We start from the raw sequence: 18,110 nt of genomic DNA on the forward strand, positions 1-18,110 counted from the left end.
GCCAGGTGCTCAGGTCAATAGAACGGGCCAGGGCGAATGCATACACAGTGATATTAGAAGAATATTAACAAGTAGATCTTTAAACACTCACTCCTCTATCCTTCCCTATAACCACCTCCAAGGTGACCCGGTGAGTCCAGACACCAGGGACGAACAACCAGATGAATAAGGTTTGTTGAATCATTTCCCCGAGACAGTGCCTATTTTGAGATGGCCTGACCTGGAGGCCACCAAATGCCTTGGCCTCAGTGGAAACTAAACAGGGCACACTGTGTGGGAGTCCTCCCAGAGCCCTGCAGGACTGCAGGGCTTGCCCCTTGGTTTGCATGCCTTGCTTACAGATGAGGTTAAGAAATGTCAAGGGGAGAGCTAACGAAAAGAGTCTACCTTCACCCAAATCCTGCTATGCTCCTGGATGAGAAATGTTTCCTGCTAAGAGTTAAGGACCTGATGCGTGGAAAGAAAAGGCAGTAAGTGTTAGGGAGAAGTTCTGGCTCTAGAGCCTAGAAACACCCTCCAAAGGGCCACCAAGACTTCCACTGCCCTTCTGGAAGTCCCTCTGTTGGCTGCCAACCAGCCCCTTCCCCAAAGCAGCTGGCCTGGGACCACTGCAATGAGGATACCCAATGTGTCTAGAGGCCTCTGCTCCCAGCCCCATAGGGTGCCAAGAGCAGGTGTCACAGACTGCTGTCCTCTGCAATGGCTTTTTGCTCCTTGAATTAATCTCCTTGTGCCAGCCTTTGGTTATAGAATCTGGCTATTTAATACTCGTTAAAATGTAGATGTCCTTTCCTCTAGGATTCCTGTAAAATATGAAACCATGAAGAGGGCGGGGCTAGGAGTCAGAGGGCTCCATCCTGATTCTCGGGAAGTCACTTCCTCTTTCCAACCAGTCCCACTGGCAGTAACACTGGGAGACATTGCTTGCCTCATGGCCACATGTGTCAGACAAGACATCAAGCACAGGAGCACCCACTTCACCGAGGGGCTATTTGCTCACCCTGAGTTATCAGGGGCATGATGGATGAACATCCGCTGAGGGCCAGCTGCAGGCTTGGTTATGTTACATGCACAGTCCCAGTTCACACTCCTGCTAGCCCTACCATGTACGGGTAACAGAAATGGGCTCTGAGCAATTAAACCACCTAAAGTTATGCCTTGAAAAGCCCAGGACCACCTGACCCTTGACTTTCTGCTTCCCAGGCCACCTTCCATTCCAGGGGGGATCCAAGTTTCCCAGACACAGGCCAAGGAGGCAGCCAAGTTGTCACTTTCCTCAGGAAGGAACACAGGGGTGTGCAAGGCACCAAAGTCCAAAGAGAAGGGTGGACTCGAGTAAAGAAGGGAGGGAGTCCCCTGCAGAGCTATCCTTTACCCCCAAGGGCAGGTGGAAGGTTATGACAAAAGAAGTTAGCTCCCCCCTAAAAATGAATATAGCTGGAGATGATCTCAAGTAAAGGGCTGGAAGTTGGTGGATTCAGATTCACATGATGGGTCCTGGAGATTTTAAAATCAACGAGGGAGAGTGAAAGCGGGCACACAGAGCTTGATGGCAACTATACAGTATACATATGCCTCGATCCCAGCAAGGTGGAGGGCAGCGGATCACTATGGGAAGGAGAAGGGACCCAAGGAGGCAAATCATGCCAGGAGAGCAAGGACAAAAGCTTGAAAGGTTAAGAGGACATAGGAGGGGAAAAGAATTGCACAATTTGGCCGGGCGCGGTGGCTCAAGCCTGTAATCCCAGCACTTTGGGAGGCCGAGGCGGGCGGATCACGAGGTCAGGAGATCGAGACCATCCTGGCTGACACGGTGAAACCCCGTCTCTAATAAAAAATACAAAAAACTAGCCGGGCGAGGTGGTGGGCGCCTGTAGTCCCAGCTACTGGGGAGGCTGAGGCAGGAGAATTGCATGAACCCGGGAGGCGGAGCCTGCAGTGAGCTGAGATCCGGCCACTGCACTCAAGATGGAGCCTGGGCAGCAGAGCGAGACTCCATCTCAAAAAAAAAAAAAAAGAATTGCACAATTGAGACCAACAGAAAAGACATTCAAGACAAATTTTTGCAGAAAGGCAGAGCTGTGATAACACTTGCAAGTCAGCAGAGAAAGAACAGCAGAGAGAAAACAGGAGCTGCTGGGGCCAAGGCAGGGCAAGGCCAGCTGCCTGCATGTGGCCAGCAACAGCATGGCCCACAGGTTCAACAGACATTACCATGGAGGCACCTGCTGGGAAGAATCTTCTGCCTTTCACAATGAAGTAGGGAAAAATTAATGCCTAGCACAGAATGGATTGGGCAACCTATCAGTTACAGGAAAACTGGAGAAGGCCCAACTCAAGCCCAAGGGTGGTGACAAAGACCAGCAAAAGAGATCATCACTAAAGGTCACTGTGAAGTGGTCTCCAGGCAAGGAGGAGGAAGCAACAGGAAGTGATCAGAAAGACCATTCCAACGGACTAAAAATTAGAGTTCCATTGTAAAGATAAAAGCTTGGCCAGGCGCGGTGGCTCACACCTGTAATCCCAGCACTTTGGAAGGCTGAGGCTGGTGGATTGCTTGAGCCTAGGAGCTTGAGACCAGCCTGGGCAACATGGCAAAACCCTGTCTCTACAAAAAAATTTAAAAATTAGCCAGGCGTGGTAGTGCACACCTGGAATCCCAGCTACTCTGGAGGCTGAGGTGGGAGGATCGCTTGAGCCCAGAAGGTTGAGGCTGCAGTGAGACAAGATTGTGCAACTGTATTCAGCCTGGGTGACAGAGCAACATCTCGTCTCAAAAATAAATAAAAGTTTGAAGGTAAGATCAACAAATTCTGGAGATCACTGGGCTTGGAGAGAGGTCTAGAAATCATGGCAGAGGCAGAAAGAACTAGCTGTGTTTAATCAGAGGAGACAAAATCAAGCCCCCAACTCTAGGAGCCCATGGTCAGACCCCTTAGCACTCAGGTAACCCTAGGTTGCCACCTCCCACCCAACCCACACCCCTCAGTCTTCCCTACATTGCTTATTACCCCTTTCTCTACCTAGGTACTGACCCATAAGCTCCTTCAGGGACGAACCAGTAGTGCCGTGCCAGGCATGCAGAAGGCCCCGCCAGTGGTTCTTAAGGTTATTAATGACAATAATTAAGGGAAATAAAAAACCTCACAACTCAAAATTCGAAAACCTGACAGCTCCTCAAAAGCTAGGTAGTTATAGAAAGCAAACTAAGAAAAATATAAGTTACTGGAGAGCAGATTTAGGGCCCAGAGTTAAAAATTTTCTAATTTACTTTTTTGTCCAGCGATAGAGTTGATTGTTTGCAGAAGTGCTGAGCGACCCATCACTAGAGGTAGCCAAGCAAAGACTGCGGTACCATATGCTAAGGAGCTGCAGAAAAGATTCCTTAGATAATCTAAAAGGTCTTGTCCAACCCAATTCCCATAAAATGAAATATATGGTAGAAAAATTACAGACACATGTGGCAAATCATGGTGCAGCAGAATTAGCAACTATCCTTTAAACTTGAAAGAAGTACACTGACAGCAAATAAAAATACGACCATGGTTAATAACCTTACAGACCTCATGACCCTAAAAGGTAGAAAGAGCTGAAAACAGAAATAGGTTCAAGAAGGGCTTAGTTGAATGAATAAATATTCAGCTCCAGGCTGGTTACCAAAGGCGCAGTGAGAGATGTGTAAGAATGAGCCCCTGTAAAGGCTGGCATCACCGTCCACAAGCGTGCCTGCTGGCAGAACACCCTTGTACCCACACCGTCAGCGGCAGCTCACAAATCTGGATGAACTGTGGGTTCTTCCAAGTGCTTGCGATGGAGAAATACCCTGCACAGCACCTTCCTACAGAAAGGGCCTGGCCTTTGATGCCCTGGACCATTCCTGCCAGGGGAGGAGCACGGGGTCAAGGTCATGGGAACATCCAGGCCCCACTGACCGAACACTGTGCCTCCCACAGGGTGAGAGACAAAACCACAGGGAGAACTTTCTGGCCACAGAACGTCACTCACAGTCTTGACAAAGCCTGGTTATTCTGGAACAGCAGTTCCGGTAACATGTGCAGCTGGTTTCGGTTCAGTCGCCTAAAAAAGAGAAGAAGAATTGGAAATCACCTAGACGGCCAGGAAATCCAAAGGACTTCTCAGAAAGCACCCGACGGATTCAGAAGCAGAATGTCCAGCATTCAAATCCTAACAGGGTCCATGTGGCATCCCAGGGAAATTACCTTCTCTGGGCCTCAGTTCTTCATCTGTAAAGTGGAGATTCCACCACCCAGCATGTGGCGAGGATAAGAACAGAGCGTCTGTGGAAGCCCCTCACCAGCACCTCTCCTTCCACTATTTCTTCCCATAGCCGTCATCATCATCACTTCACATTTGCAAGCCCTGTGTGGTTTCTAAGGCACTGATTCCAATGCTATCTCCCTCTGTGAGTTGGAAACCTGACTACACTTGAAATGGGAGATATACCCTAATGGCCACACAGCCCTGATTTCATCCACATTTGGTTTAACAGAGGTTTCTCTTTTTTTTATTGTTTGCTTTGGGTCTTTTTTCAAAATGAAAATAGCAGCCAGGCACGGTGGCTCACAACTGTAATCCCAGCACTTTGGGAGGCCAAGGCGGTCGGATCACCTGAGGTCAGGAGTTCGAGACCAGCCTGGCCAACATGGTGAAACCCCATCTCTACTAAAAATACAAAAATTAGCCGGGCGTGGTGGCAGGCATCTGTAATCCCAGCTACTCGGGATGCTGAGGCAGGAGAATCGCTTGAACTCAGGAGACAGAGTTTGCAGTGAGCCAAGATTGTGCTACTGCACTCCAGCCTAGACAACAGAGCAAAACTCTGTCTCAAAAAAAAAGAAAAGAAAACAGCTTTATTGATTTTTTTTTATCATAAATAAAAATGCATGCTCAGCCAGGCATGATGGTGTGCACCTGTAATCCCAGCAATTCGGGAGGCTGAGGTGGGAGAATCACTTGAACCAGGGAGGTGGAGGGTGCAGTAAGCTGAGGTCTCGCCACTGCACTCCAGCCTGGGCAACAGAGTGAGACTCTATCTCAAAAAAAAAAAAAAAAAAAAGCATGTCAAATAGCTCCTGCCTGTAATCCCAACACTTGGTGGGGCTGAATGAGAGGACTGCTCGAGGCCAGGGGCTTCAGATTTGCATGGGTAACAAAGAGAAATAACAAAGAGAAACCTCATCTCTACAAAAAATACAAAAAAATTAACTGGGAAAGTAGCCCATGCCTGTAGCCCCAGGGGTGTCTGAGGGGTCTTAGGACCAATCCCCCATGGATACCAAGGGACAACTGTATGATAAGCCATCTCAGCCAAAAGCTTTCTTCCAGAGGGAAGGGGAAAACCTTAATTCCACGTAGCCAGCAGTAACTGGTCTGTGGTTACCTCCTAGAAGGTCGTCCTTCATCTAATATGTGAGAAAGGCCATTGCCACCACATTGGGCACTGCCATGTTCCCCATGGTACAGACAATTAAATCAACTTTTGGAGACCCACTGGAAGTTTACTTTTAAGGGCAGGCTCCTAGGGAAACACTTCATTGCCTTGGGGGGAAAGAAAACACCAATACAATCCTTAAAGCAACAGGAGTAGACATCAGATAGCTCCAAATTCTTTATCCTTGGTCCAGTAAATTAATCCTGTATTTACACTGACTGATAACCACTGGTTTGGTTTTGTTTTCCCCCCAAGACTTTCTCATTTTTCTGACTTCTGCTTCTGAAAATTATTTAGGAGGAAAATGATTCAATGCCTAGCTTAAAATGGAAAATTAAAGGACACTAAAGAAGGGACTCCACATGGCGAGGGACATGAAGGTTACTGAGAATGGTAACAGTAGTCGTGGCCACCGTCATAATCAGCCCTTACTATGTGCCAGACAAGCAGCAAACGCATTAGGGGCATGAGCTCATCGCAGGCGGGAAAGCAGAACATAAAGGTGGGCCTCTTTCTCCTGAAAGTGACAACAGCACTTTGCATTCATGCACTCATGCACTCACCCTGTGACTCCCAACAAACACCCCCGACAAAGGTTTCCTGCCACCACTTTGCCACGTGGCTTGGCTCTTCATAGGTACCCAAGATAGGTTTGCTGACTTTGTTGAGTTGCTCATCTTTGAAAGATGAGAGAATAGGGACACCAAGAGGTAAGTGACTCGCCCAAGCCATTACTGAATGGTAGATGTGGGATCCTGAAGCTTGCCTTTCTCTGCTCCCCATCCTGGCTGCTCCCATGGTACGATCCTGGCCACTGTACGGTGCCAGGCTGGTTCCCAGAGTGACCGGGCACACTCCACTCCTCTCCAGCTGCAGACCCGCTGAGGCCACAATGTCCTGATCCCTCACGGCCAGCTCAACTGCACACTGCTGCATCTATACTGGAGTTTGTAACTGCTCACAAGAACCAGTTATGTCCACTCCCAAACCTGTTTATGCCAGAGGCACTTGTCATTCTAACTCTGTAATTTAATTACCTATTATATAAATGAATAAAATGCTAGTGGAAAAAGAATCATCTCTATGAAAACTAAGTGGAATGCTTTAGAAAGATTCGATGAAAGGAAAGCCGATAATTAAACGGCTCTTGAATTAAGTAAAAGACGGTGGCGGAGGTGGGGTGGGTGTCACTTTAAAAATCAGGAATACTTCCCCAGATTGCTCCCAAGGCCCTTTGGAAAATCTCTCTCCACCTTCTAGAAACCAAAACCAAAAATCATAAACATGGTATATGTGTGTGGTTTAGGCGAGGCAAACAACACAGAAAGAACTCCAGTGTTTCACACCAAAGAGAAAGACCTCGGCCAAAAAAAAAGAAAAGGGGTTAGTAAATGCACATTTCTATGTTTTAACATCAAATGAAATGTCTAAGGTGTGTGTGGGGTTTTGTGGTTGTTGTTGCTGTTTTTGAGACAGAGTCTTGCTCTGTCGCCCAGGCTGGACTGCAGCAGCATGATCTCGGCTCACCGCAACCTCTGCCTCCTGGGTTCAAGTGATTCTCCTGCCAGAGCCTCTAGAGTAGCTGGGATTACAGGCATGTACCACTGTGCCTGGCTAATTTGCATATTTTTAGTACAGGCAGGGTTTCACCATGTTGGCCAGGCTGGTCTCGAACTCCTGACCTCAAGTGATCCACGCCCCACCTTGGCCTCCCAAAGTGCTGGGATTACAGGCATGAGCCACAGCGCCTGGCTGGTATGTGTGGTTTTTAATGACTCTGCACTTTAATCACCTTTTACGATTAACTGATGCAACACTGGTCTCCAACAACTCAGTGGGAGGCCACTGAACTGACCACTCCGGAAGGTGCCTGCAGGGCTGAAGTTGCCACTCACCCACTGGGGTCATGTCTCAACCCCCCAGACGCTTTCCCTCTTCCCCTCCTTCCCGGCACCGGAGGTGGAGCCGGGTTGGGTCAGGTCCAGATCAGCCCCTCATAGCCAGGTCATTAACATGTATTTTGTTCTAAGTCTTCTAAAGAAAACAAATGCAGCATTTGACATCTGGTCTAGCTGTGGACTTCTTATCATTTTGTTTGAGGCCTGGATGTGGAGCACAAAAGAAAGATCGCCTTGCTTTCTTCCAGGCTGTAGGAGGGCAAAGAGGCAATCGTATTCTTTTCCTTTTATATAATATCTTATTTTCTTTAATATAAAAATGAAAGGGCTGGGCACAACAGATCAGGCCTGTAATCCCAGCACTTTGGGAGGCTGAGGCAGGCGGATCTCCTGAGGTCAGGAGTTCAAGACCAGCCTGCCCAACATGGTAAAACATACTAAAACAACAGTTTTAGTTGGTTTTTTCAGTTGGTTTTTTTTTAGTTTTAGGCTCTACTAAAAATATAAAAAATTAGCTGGGTGTGGTGGCAGGCACCTGTAATCCCAGCTACTCGGGAGGCTGAGGTAGGAGAATCGCTTGAACCCAGGAGGCAGAGATTGCAGTGAGTCGAGATCATGCCACTGCACTCCAGCCCGGGCAACAAGAGTGAAACTCTGTCTCAAAAAAAAAAAAAAAAAAAAACAGAAAGGTGAGGTATCAGGTCATCTTCATTAAGAGCTCAGACTTTGAAGGCAAAATGATCTGGGTTCTAATCCCTTCTTCTGCACAACTGGGGACAAGTGACTTAATCTCTGTGTACCTCTCTTTCTCATCTGTGAAATACCACTTAGAGCAATGTTGTTTTAAGGATTAAATGAGATAATATAAGGCAAAGAGCTGCCCCAGGTGCCTGGCATAGAGTGGTGGTAGCTCCCCTACATAATAATAAACTTGTCATAAGAAAATTGATTAAAAGAGAAAAACACAAAGAATAAAAATAAAGTTACCTATAATCCACCACTCACTATAATGAGAGTCAGTGGTTCCAGTTGTCTTCTTCCTCCTGTATTCTATCCACATGCAAATTGATTTTAGTAATACTATTATCATTTTCTATCTTTTCCATTTAACATTATATTGCAAGCACATTCCCATGGCCTTAACTGTTCTTCAGAAATGTGATTTTATATCTTACGTATCCACTAGAATGAATTTCCAATTTTTTTCTATTGAAATAATGTGCAATGGCTGGATGCGGTGGCTCATGCCTGTAATCCTAGCACTTTGGGAGGCTGAGGCAGGTGGATCACCTGAGGTCAGGAGTTCAAGACCAGCCTCGCCAACATGGTGAAACCCCATCTCTACTAAAAATACAAAAACAATTAGCCAGGCGTGGTGGCGTGCACCTGTAGTCCCAGCTACTCGGGAGGCTGAGGCAGGAGAATCGTTTGAACCCAGGAGGTGGAGGTTGTGGTGAGCCGAGATCATGCCACTGCACTCCAGCCTGATAGACACAGCAAGACTTGGTCTCAAAAATAAATAAATAAATAAATAAATAAACAAACAAATAAATAATAAAATGCAATTCATATCCTGATATATAATTTTTAGCCATGTCTCTGATTATTTACTTAAAATAAAACGGACTTTCTGGTTCAAAGAGCATGAACTTTAGGACTCTTAACACCTACAGCCAGTCCACTTTCAGAAGGAAGTGATCAGCGACCACCGTGACTATGAGTGCCCATCCCCCACCTCACCCTGCCATGTTTCTTTTTTTCATCGTTGCCAAACTGAAATGCAAAACTTGATCAAGACCCATTTTCAAACTTAAAAGCCCTATTCAGCAACAAACCATGTGAATCAGAACACGCCTCCACCTTCACATTTCTGGATTGTGGCCCTGTGCACCTAAGACACCAATCTCCCAGGGCTTCCCTGATGGGTCCCCTTGGCACACCACGGCTTCCTTTAAGGACACACAAATCAATGAACAGCAGTTATGTCAGGATGAGATGACAGGAAGAAATTTCACTTCCTCTGTATTATTATGTAAATTTTTTGCCATCACATATCTTCAGGGAACAACAACAGGGACAGTTGCATGGAGAATGTGGGGTGGGGACCCACTCCAGGTTTCTCTGTGACCATGCCTTGTGATCACTTTCACAGCTGCAGCTGCTCCTGGCTCCATCCGCTGGTGGAGGCAGGCTGGGCGTGGGGTCCCCTCCCCTGAGTGCCCCTCATCCCCGGCAGCAGCTTGGCCTGCCAGTTCCCTCACGTGCCAGCCCCCCGCCCTCGTGGCCCGCACCCTGCCAGGACTCACAGCCGCTCCAGCTCCTTCATGTCATCAAAAGCCCCGCGTTCCACTGCTCCAATCTGGTTCTCCATCAGCTGCCTGGGGAAGCAAAGAGACAAGGACAGCTACAGGGTGTGGGACAAGAGCTGCTAGCAACAGCTGGCATGACGGAGGGGCAGAGGCAACCTCTGCCAGGGCAGCATTGGCAAGGGAGTAAGACAGGAGCCATGCCCAAGCCTCACACAGGCCTACGCCTGGCCTGAGCAGACCCAATTTCCTTACACCTTTGCAAATTCGCTGACATGGGCTCCTCAGGGCTCCCAGCATCTCACCTCACTGCAAAATACACTTGCAACCCCCAACCCTCTGAAGTTGCCTGCCAGGGCAGAGGGCCGCGGGGCACCCGAGCACCATGTCTCCGCTCCAATCAGGCTCCAGGGAGCGAGGCCCAGCAGCAGGCAGCACAGGCTGGCTTGAGCTGCTGGCGCACGTGCCCTGGCCTCTTTGGGCCCTGAAGGCACATGTCCAAGGGACAGAACAGGGGGGACCGGCCAGTATCAGGGGGAGGGGAGCCTGTGCCAACTGGGCAGAGCCCACACAGGCAGCAACACACTCTACAATTGGCAGACAACACCCTCTCTGCCTGTACCCCCACCCCGCCTGGCCCCATCTGCTGAAGACAAGAGTGGGGTGCCCACGCCAACTGAACCACCTGGCTCTGTGGGACTCTGCGTCCCCTTGCCGCCAACGTGCCCTGAAACCCAGATCATCCGGCTGGTGGGGCAGCATTTTTCACCAACAGATTGACTGTTGCCTGATAACTTTTGAGATAGTCAAGTATGTTTTTCCCACTGCATCTGTCCCTCTCCACCCGCAAGCAGGTGGCTTGCGTGCCCCTGCATGGGCCTCAGATGACGTTGGGGGCAGGGCTGGGGGGGAAACACCACCAGACACTTCTCTTTCTCTGCTTTGTTTCCAAAAGCCTGAAGTGTGAGAGGCTCCCTCTGGAGGCCTGGGGGCAGAGGGGAGGGGAATCCCTGGAGAGAGCGTGGGCTTCCCCAGACTCAGAAGGGACACACCCAGAGCCTGGGAAGGGGCAGAGGTCAGGGGGTTCTGGAGCAGATCCCTACCCAGCAGCTTGTCAGCTCTGACCTCAGAGACGGTTGGTCATGAGGTCCCTGCTCCTCCAAAGACCCTCAGAACTGCAGAGGCGGGAGTTCTGAAAGAACTGAGGTCCTAGGATCCCTGCACCACCCCGAGAGCACAGGACGTCGGATCTTACGATGAGTTAAGACTCAAGACTGAACATCACCCCACCCGACACCCCTCAGGATGTCTTGCCAAGATCGACTCCACAGTGGAGGGGCCCAGCCAGTCCACCACCCTACCACCCACAGCCAGGGCCCTGCCCAGGACCACCGTGGCATTGCCGGGGGTGGGGTGGGAGGGAGCACCCCATACTCACAGCACCCGCAGCTGCTTGAGCCCCACAAAGTCATTCTTGTGGATCCGAGTGATGTTGTTGCCATTGAGTTCCCTGGAGGAAGAAGGAGAGAAGGAAGCAGTGAAGTGAGCAGGGTGAGCCCCCAGGCCAGGGGCTCTGCTCCAGGTGCCCGCCCCCCCTGGATCAGCCAGTCATCTCATCAGTGGGGCTGGGGGCTTCTGTGAGTTGAGTCTGTGTCGAGGCCCAACAAGCTGGGCTCTCTTTGCAGCTGATGTCCAACCCACTGGAACTGCAGGGCACAGGGCGCATCACTGGGAGTGCTGTGGAAACCGAAAACGTGGTTTCTGCCACTAATGCAGCTCGGTCTAGTTGGAGAGATGAGACATTCACCCAGGGAAGAATGTGGAAACTAGTCAAGGAGAGAGGCTATTCAGGTAGAATCCTCGCTAAGCCTCAGTTTCCTTATCTATAAAATGGGGACGACAACTGTGTCTAACTTACAGGGTCAGCACAGGGTATAAGCAAGTAAAGGGCATGGCCTGCGCTTGCAAAGGGCCCCATGGGGACACCAGTGTTATCGTCTGGTGGCACTGGCTCCTGTGAGCTGTCCATATTCTGAGCAGGAGACAGCAAGGAGGGCCACGCAATTTTAAAGGACTGAGGAAATGGAACTCAAGCTGAGGCTCCAAGACAAGGAAGAACTGCACACGACCGGGAGGGAACAGACGTGCCCCGAGGACCACACTGCATCAGGCCTGGAGTAGCTGAGGGGTGAAGCGGGCAGCAGACAGCCAGAGAGTTGGGAGCTGTGAGAAGCAGGGCTGGGGGAAGGCGGGCCAGATTACAGAAGGCTGGAGAGAGCAAGCAGAGAAGAAACTGAGGGCCAGCGGAGGCTCTGGGTCAGGGGGATGGGGGGCCTGCCAGGAGGCCAGTCCTGCAGCAGTGAGCAGGAGGGTGGCCAGGAAGGGAGGCCACCCCCACCATCTGGGTCCTGGGGCCAGGCCTGCAGCTCCTCCTCTCACCCCATGCCGGGCTGCCGGGCCCCTCCTTCCTTCCAAGGCCACCTTGGACCCACCTGAAGAGCTGTCTGCCCCACCCAGCCTCACTCAGCCTCACCAAGGCAGGCCATTCCAGGAGTGAGGCTCTCCCTACCCCAGAAAGCTCCCCCACTGAGCCCCACACAGCAGAATCTCCCTCAGGCCTCACTCCAGCTGTCCCCTCTGCCATCTATCTCCCTGGGGCAGCTCCCACTTGCCTCCACCTCTTCCTCAACACTGTCATGCTCACACATGCGCACGCGCAGGCGCACACACACGCCCCATGTTCACCTGCAGCCCAGTCTTCTCACTTAGCCAACTTTAGTCAAAAGTTCTGGGTACGGCCAAGAGCTCAACCCAAGTCCAAGCTACTTTGAAAAACAAAGTCCCTGTCCTCCAGGAGTTTAGAAATGTTTGGTCTGGCCGGATGCAGCGGCTCACACTTGTAATCCCAGGACTTTGGGAGGCTGAGGCAGGCGGATCACCTGAGGTCAGGAGTTCAAGACCAGCCTGGCCAACATGGTGAAACCCCATCTCTACTAAAAATACAAAAAAATTAGTCGGGCATGGTGGCGGGCACCTGTAATCCCAGCTACTCAGGAGACTGAGGCAAGATAATCGCTTGAACCCGGGAGGTGGAGGTTGAAGTGAGCTGGGACCGTGCCATTGCACTCCAGCCTGGGCAACAAGAACGAAACTCAAAAGAGAAAGAAAAGAAAGAAAAGAAAGAAAAGAAAGAAAAGAAAGAAAAGAAAGAAAAGAAAGAAAAGAAAGAAAAGAAAGAAAAGAAAGAAAGAAAGAAAGAAAGAAAGAAAGAAAGAAAGAAAGAAAGAAAGAAAGAAAGAAAGAAAGAAAGAAAGAAGGAAAGAAAGAAGGAAAGAAAGAAGGAAAGAAAGAAGAAAGAAAGAAAGAAGGAAAGAAAGAAAGAAGGAAAGAAAGAAAGAAGGAAAGAAAGAAAGAAGGAAAGAAAGAAAGAAAGAAAGAAAGAAAGAAAGAAAGAAAGAAAGAAAGAAAGAAAGAAAGAAAGAAAGAAAGAAAGAAAGAAAGAAAGAAAGAAAGAAAGAGAAAGAAAGAGAAAGAAAGAGAGAAAGAGAGAGAGAAAGAGAGAGACAGGGGAAGGAAGGAGGGAAGGAAGGAAGGAAGGAAGGAAGGAAGGAAGGAAGGAAGGAAGGAGTTTGGTCTGGGTGATGTTCTAGGGTTGCTTCCACTAAGATCAACAACACATGGATTCCTTTTCTGCACCATCTCGGAACTGGAGTTACGCACACCTTCACACCATGCAGAAAAATAGTAACTGTGCTCATCTTACAGATGAGAGTGGCTCTAAGAGGCTAGGTGCCTTCCCAAGGTCACCTGCTGGTAATTGACAGAACAGAAATCTGAACCCACGGCCATCTGACCCACGGGCCAGGCTTTTTCTACCAGGTCAGGCTGTCTCAACATTCAACGCATCCTCTCGCTGCCCATCCCGTGGGCCTAGCTCCTGATCCTCAGAAGCAGCTGCAAAAACTCATTCCCTGCTCCTCATCACTTTCCTAACAGGATCTCTCAGAGGGGCCTGAGGCCTTTCCAAGCTAACACAAGCCATTGGTGAGAGCCCCTGACTGAGCCGCTTCCCCACCCTAACTGCTGCAGGGACACCTTCTCCAAATGAGATGGCTCTGCTCAATGTAAAGGTCATTTTTCAATGAACTAAATATTATTTCCTGAAACAGCCACTCTGAGCCTCACTGTGTTGCACCCCAACCTGCTCCCTCTGTACCCCGGCCTTTCTTCAAATACTGAGAATGTCATCATGAAGCCCTTTAAAAGTGGTTCTCTCCCCAACCAGGGCTGGTTTTCTTTGGGTTGAAATGTTTATCCCCAAACCTAAAACCAAAAGGCATTTTTGGTTGTTGTTTTTCTATTATAAAAATATGTCAGCATTGATTATAAGAGGAAAAATCTTAAACAAGTTAAATGGACATTAGTAGAGCATTGCTTGGTTGAATTCAGCACATCTGCGAAACTGCCATCTGTCATGCAGCCATTTAAAACGGCACAGATCTGCTTGTCTTGACAAAGAAAGTTGTGCATGACACAGAACATGGGAAAAGGTCACAAGACAACCCTTTTCTAAGAACCTGCTTGATATGGTTTGGCTGTGTCCCCACCCAAATCTCATCTTGAATTGTAGCTCCCATAATCCCCATGTGTCATAGGAGGGACCCGGTGGGAGGTAATTGAATCGTCTGAGCAGGTCTTTCCTGTGCTGTTCTCGTGATAGTGAATAAGTCTCACGAGATCTGATGGTTTTATAAAGGACCGTTCTCCTGCACTTCTCCTTGCTCCCACCATGTGAAGAAGGATGTGTTTGCTTCCCCTTCTACCATGATTGTAAGTTTCCTGAGGCCTCCCTAGCCATGTGGAACTGTGAGTCAATTAAACCTCTATCCTTTATGAATTACCCAGTCTCAGCTATGTCTTTATTAGCAGTGTGAGAATGGACTAACACACTGCTTATGTAGAAACACACACACACACATACACACACGAATACAGAATGAGCTGGGGGCTGTGTGCCACATAGTAATGGCTGTCACCGCTAAGTGGTAGGACTCAAGGTGACCTCAGTTTCTTTTTTATACTTTTCTGCAGTGTTTTTATTTTTTTAAAGACATCTGTTTTTATAAACAAACATAATATCCAACATATAATATCCATAATAGCCAACATATAAAGTTATTGCATATAAAAATAAGAGTGCTATGCACATTACTGAATATTTTTCCATTTCCAAAACAAAGAAAAAAATGAAAGTCATACGTAATCCCATCACTAAGAAATAACTCCTTTTAATGTTCTGAAATATTTGCCCTCAAGCCTGTTTTTGTTGGAAACTACTTTTATATACTTAAGATAATTCAACAAATGTTTACAGAAGACTTACTATGTGCAAAGTGCTTTGCAAGGTTCTGAAGAGGATGAATGAGACATAAATGTTACCCCCTCCTTCTACAATATCATACGCTGTGTGTTTTCCACCTAAGATTCCAATCGGCCATGAAGTGTCCCTTCATTTGGATATATCAAGTTACTGGACCACTCCCTCCCTGATTCCCTGTGACTGGTATCCCTGGGCTGGTTAGATATTGTCCAAATATAAATTATTGCATAAAGGTTGATGAGCATTTGGGAGGAATGCATTCCTGTAAATGCAATTACTTGGTCAAAATCATGAAAAATCTGATGAATTTTACATATCATTCATCACTCATTCCTTTTCACGGCAACTAAAGCAATTGACTATGATAATTATTCCCATTTCACAGATGGCAAAATTGAGGCAAAGACAAACACTGACTTATCTTAACAAGGCAGGACCCAAAATGGAACTCAAGAATCCCTGAGGATGGAATTCCCACTAAGGCAGGACAGAGGTGGAGAGGACATTCTGATGACACCCCACATTAGCACACCTCTCTTCTTACCCTTTTGTACCAGCCCCCACAGTGCAGGTGCAGGGGTGCATTCCTTAGTCCCACTCCTGTTTCTCACCTCCTACACCCCACTCCACACAAGACCTAAGACAAGCAGGGAGAAAAAGACAACGGCACAGACAGCAAGGCAAGCACAGCCTCTCCCTTGGGGACCCTGCTTCCGGGACAGAATGTCAAAAGAGGCCCAAGCCCATCCCAGCCTGCCCCCATCAGCCTTGCTGTCTAACGCAGAGCTTAATGCCTCCTCTCAGGGGAGAGCCCCTCACCCCAGCCTGCAGCCTGAGAGCTCTCACTAAGCTCCCAGGTCTGACGGCTGCTGCCTAAGGAGGTATTATTGCCACTTAGGTTGAGAAAGTGACCTCCACGGGGTAGCCCACCCTCTCTCCCACCAGGATCAAGTTCACAACCTAAGCCAGCCACTTCCCCTCATCAAAGGTTGCTAGAATAAGGCAAGGAGGACATTTTCCTGCCGCATCTGATTCCTCCAATGGGAGGTCCTCAATGTTGCCACGGAATCCCCTCCCCCAGCAAGCTGCCAGGGGAGACTGGGAGATGCTGCTAGGACCTTAAGCCCAGGGCAGCCAGAACAGCTGGTGGAGTGGGCCCACTCGGGCAGGTCCCAGCCTCAAGTCTCAGGAAGATCCCAAGATCCAGAGCCCACCTGGGCTCCCTGAGGTTTTGCCACTAGAGCCCACACCTGCCACTTCTTCCTGGGCACCAACTGTGTTCAGGCTCCAGGCCTGACCCTAAGCATGCTTCATCTCATTTCACTCTCATTTCACAACCTATAACGGCAGTCATACGCTCTCCAACTTGCTGAGGAGGAAACTGAGGCACAGATGCATGAAGCAACTTGCATGGTGCTACACGGCTAATAAGTGGTGGGGCAGGATCAGACCCCAGCCAGTGTGATTCCACGTTCTGTCTCCTACGTCACAAGTCCTCATGTTGCTGGACTCTCCCTCTGTCCCCTCATCCCATGCCCTCACCTCGAGTAGCTATGCCTTGGACAGAGCTGAAGAACATAACTTGAGGGCTTTGTAGAGGACACGGCTGCACTGGGGCTCCGTAACGAAACCATGTGCTCTGCCTACACGACAATTTCGGGGGCTCCCCCGCCAGGCTGAGCTAAGTGTTCTTAGTCGCCAAGAGTGTGGGCTCTGGAGCCAGACCATCCGGCTTCAAATTCCTGCTCCACCATTACACTGGCTGTGTGACCTTAGGCACGTAAGTTAGCTTTTCTATGCCTCAGTTTCCCCATTTATAAAATGAGGATTATGGTAAAACCCACCACTTGGAGATGTGGTGAGGTTTAAATGTCTTGATATTTCTAAAACACAAGAATAATGCCCGGCACACAATTTGTGCTCTCTACAGCATTATTACCTGCTGCGATTATCTTGACTACTGCCACTGCTATGATTTTCCTCCAGGACTATGGCTCCACCAGGAGGTGGCGTCCCCTGGCTCAGCTCCAGCCGGTGCTGGACTGGCAGGGCCAAGTTGAACTGGGAAGAGTCACTCACTTCCCTGCAGGACCCAGGAAGCTGAAGACCAGGGAAGACACCCTAAGACGGTTCTCCCTCTTCCAAAAGTCATGAGTTTACACCCATCCTTCTCCCCAAGGAGGAAAAATGCTCAGTGGCAAACGGCCCTGATTTCCCTCCGTTCCTGTGTGGTCCTAGCCTAAAAGGAAAACCTCGGTGGCAAAAGATTTTGGAGAAAATCCTCCGAAGCAAAGTTACCAAGGAAAAAACAAAAACACACAAGGATGTCTTGAATCCTCTCAGGAAACAAGAATTTGATCCCCAGTCTCTGGGTATTTGTGAGGAACCAAAAGAAACCCTGGGATTTCCTGGGGCTGCAGGAATAAACTCCCTGGGCCCCTCACGGGCTGTTCTGGGGGCTCCTGGCGCCAGCTTCACAATTTCTCACCCTGGAGCTCCAGCCACTGCTGTTACCTCAGGGACTAGAACGTTCCTTCCTCATCACAGCTTGTGGTGGATGGCTCACCACCTTGTGGTGAAAGGTGAGAGGCTCACCCTTCCTGCAGGGAAGAAAGAAAGAAAAAGAAAGAAAGAAAGAAAGGAGAGAGAGAAAGAGAGAAAGAAAGAAACAAACAAACAAACAAAGAAAGAACGAACGAACGCACGCTATCACCGAATAAGACAAGCCTGCTCGGGAACGGTACACCCAGCTCTTTGCTTTGAAATCTTACCCTGGCCGAGGCTGCGGCGCTGAGAGTCTACAGAGTCAGACAGAGAGAACGGAGGAAAGAAAGAAATTCCCTCCCCAGCCACTGCCCAGACAGCAGTAAAGGGGCCCACAGAGGCCTAACACCCCAACCTGCAGGCTGGCCCGGGTGCATTTCCCACATCCCACCCTCCAGCTTCCACACCCGCCCCACGCCTCTGTCCTCGAGCCCGAACCCTGCAGCGCCGCCTCACAGGCTCCCCACGTTCACCTTGGCCCCCCTCCAATCTGCTCTCCAAGCCACAGCCAGAGTGGTCTTTTCAAGATG

At 49.2% G+C, this 18,110-nt stretch overlaps 2 protein-coding genes across 2 annotated transcripts in view; one reads left to right on the forward strand and one right to left on the reverse strand.

The window, feature by feature from the left end:
• PGAM1 (phosphoglycerate mutase 1) overlaps positions 1-18,110 on the forward strand; it is a 1,080,404-nt gene that overhangs the window by 781,667 nt on the left and 280,627 nt on the right. The gene's annotated exons all lie outside the window — the stretch shown is intronic.
• Positions 1-18,110, reverse strand: part of SLIT1 (slit guidance ligand 1) — a 187,809-nt gene that overhangs the window by 154,866 nt on the left and 14,833 nt on the right. Inside the window, exons 2-4 of the mRNA XM_050802861.1 lie at positions 11,095-11,166; positions 9,657-9,728; positions 4,006-4,077 (exon numbers count right to left, since the gene is read on the reverse strand). Of these exons, the coding sequence (XP_050658818.1) occupies positions 4,006-4,077; positions 9,657-9,728; positions 11,095-11,166 (216 nt within the window). The remainder of the gene's footprint in view (positions 1-4,005; positions 4,078-9,656; positions 9,729-11,094; positions 11,167-18,110) is intronic.

This window comes from Macaca thibetana, chromosome 9, assembly GCF_024542745.1.
Source record: "Macaca thibetana thibetana isolate TM-01 chromosome 9, ASM2454274v1, whole genome shotgun sequence".
Classification (NCBI taxonomy): Eukaryota; Metazoa; Chordata; class Mammalia; order Primates; family Cercopithecidae; genus Macaca; species Macaca thibetana.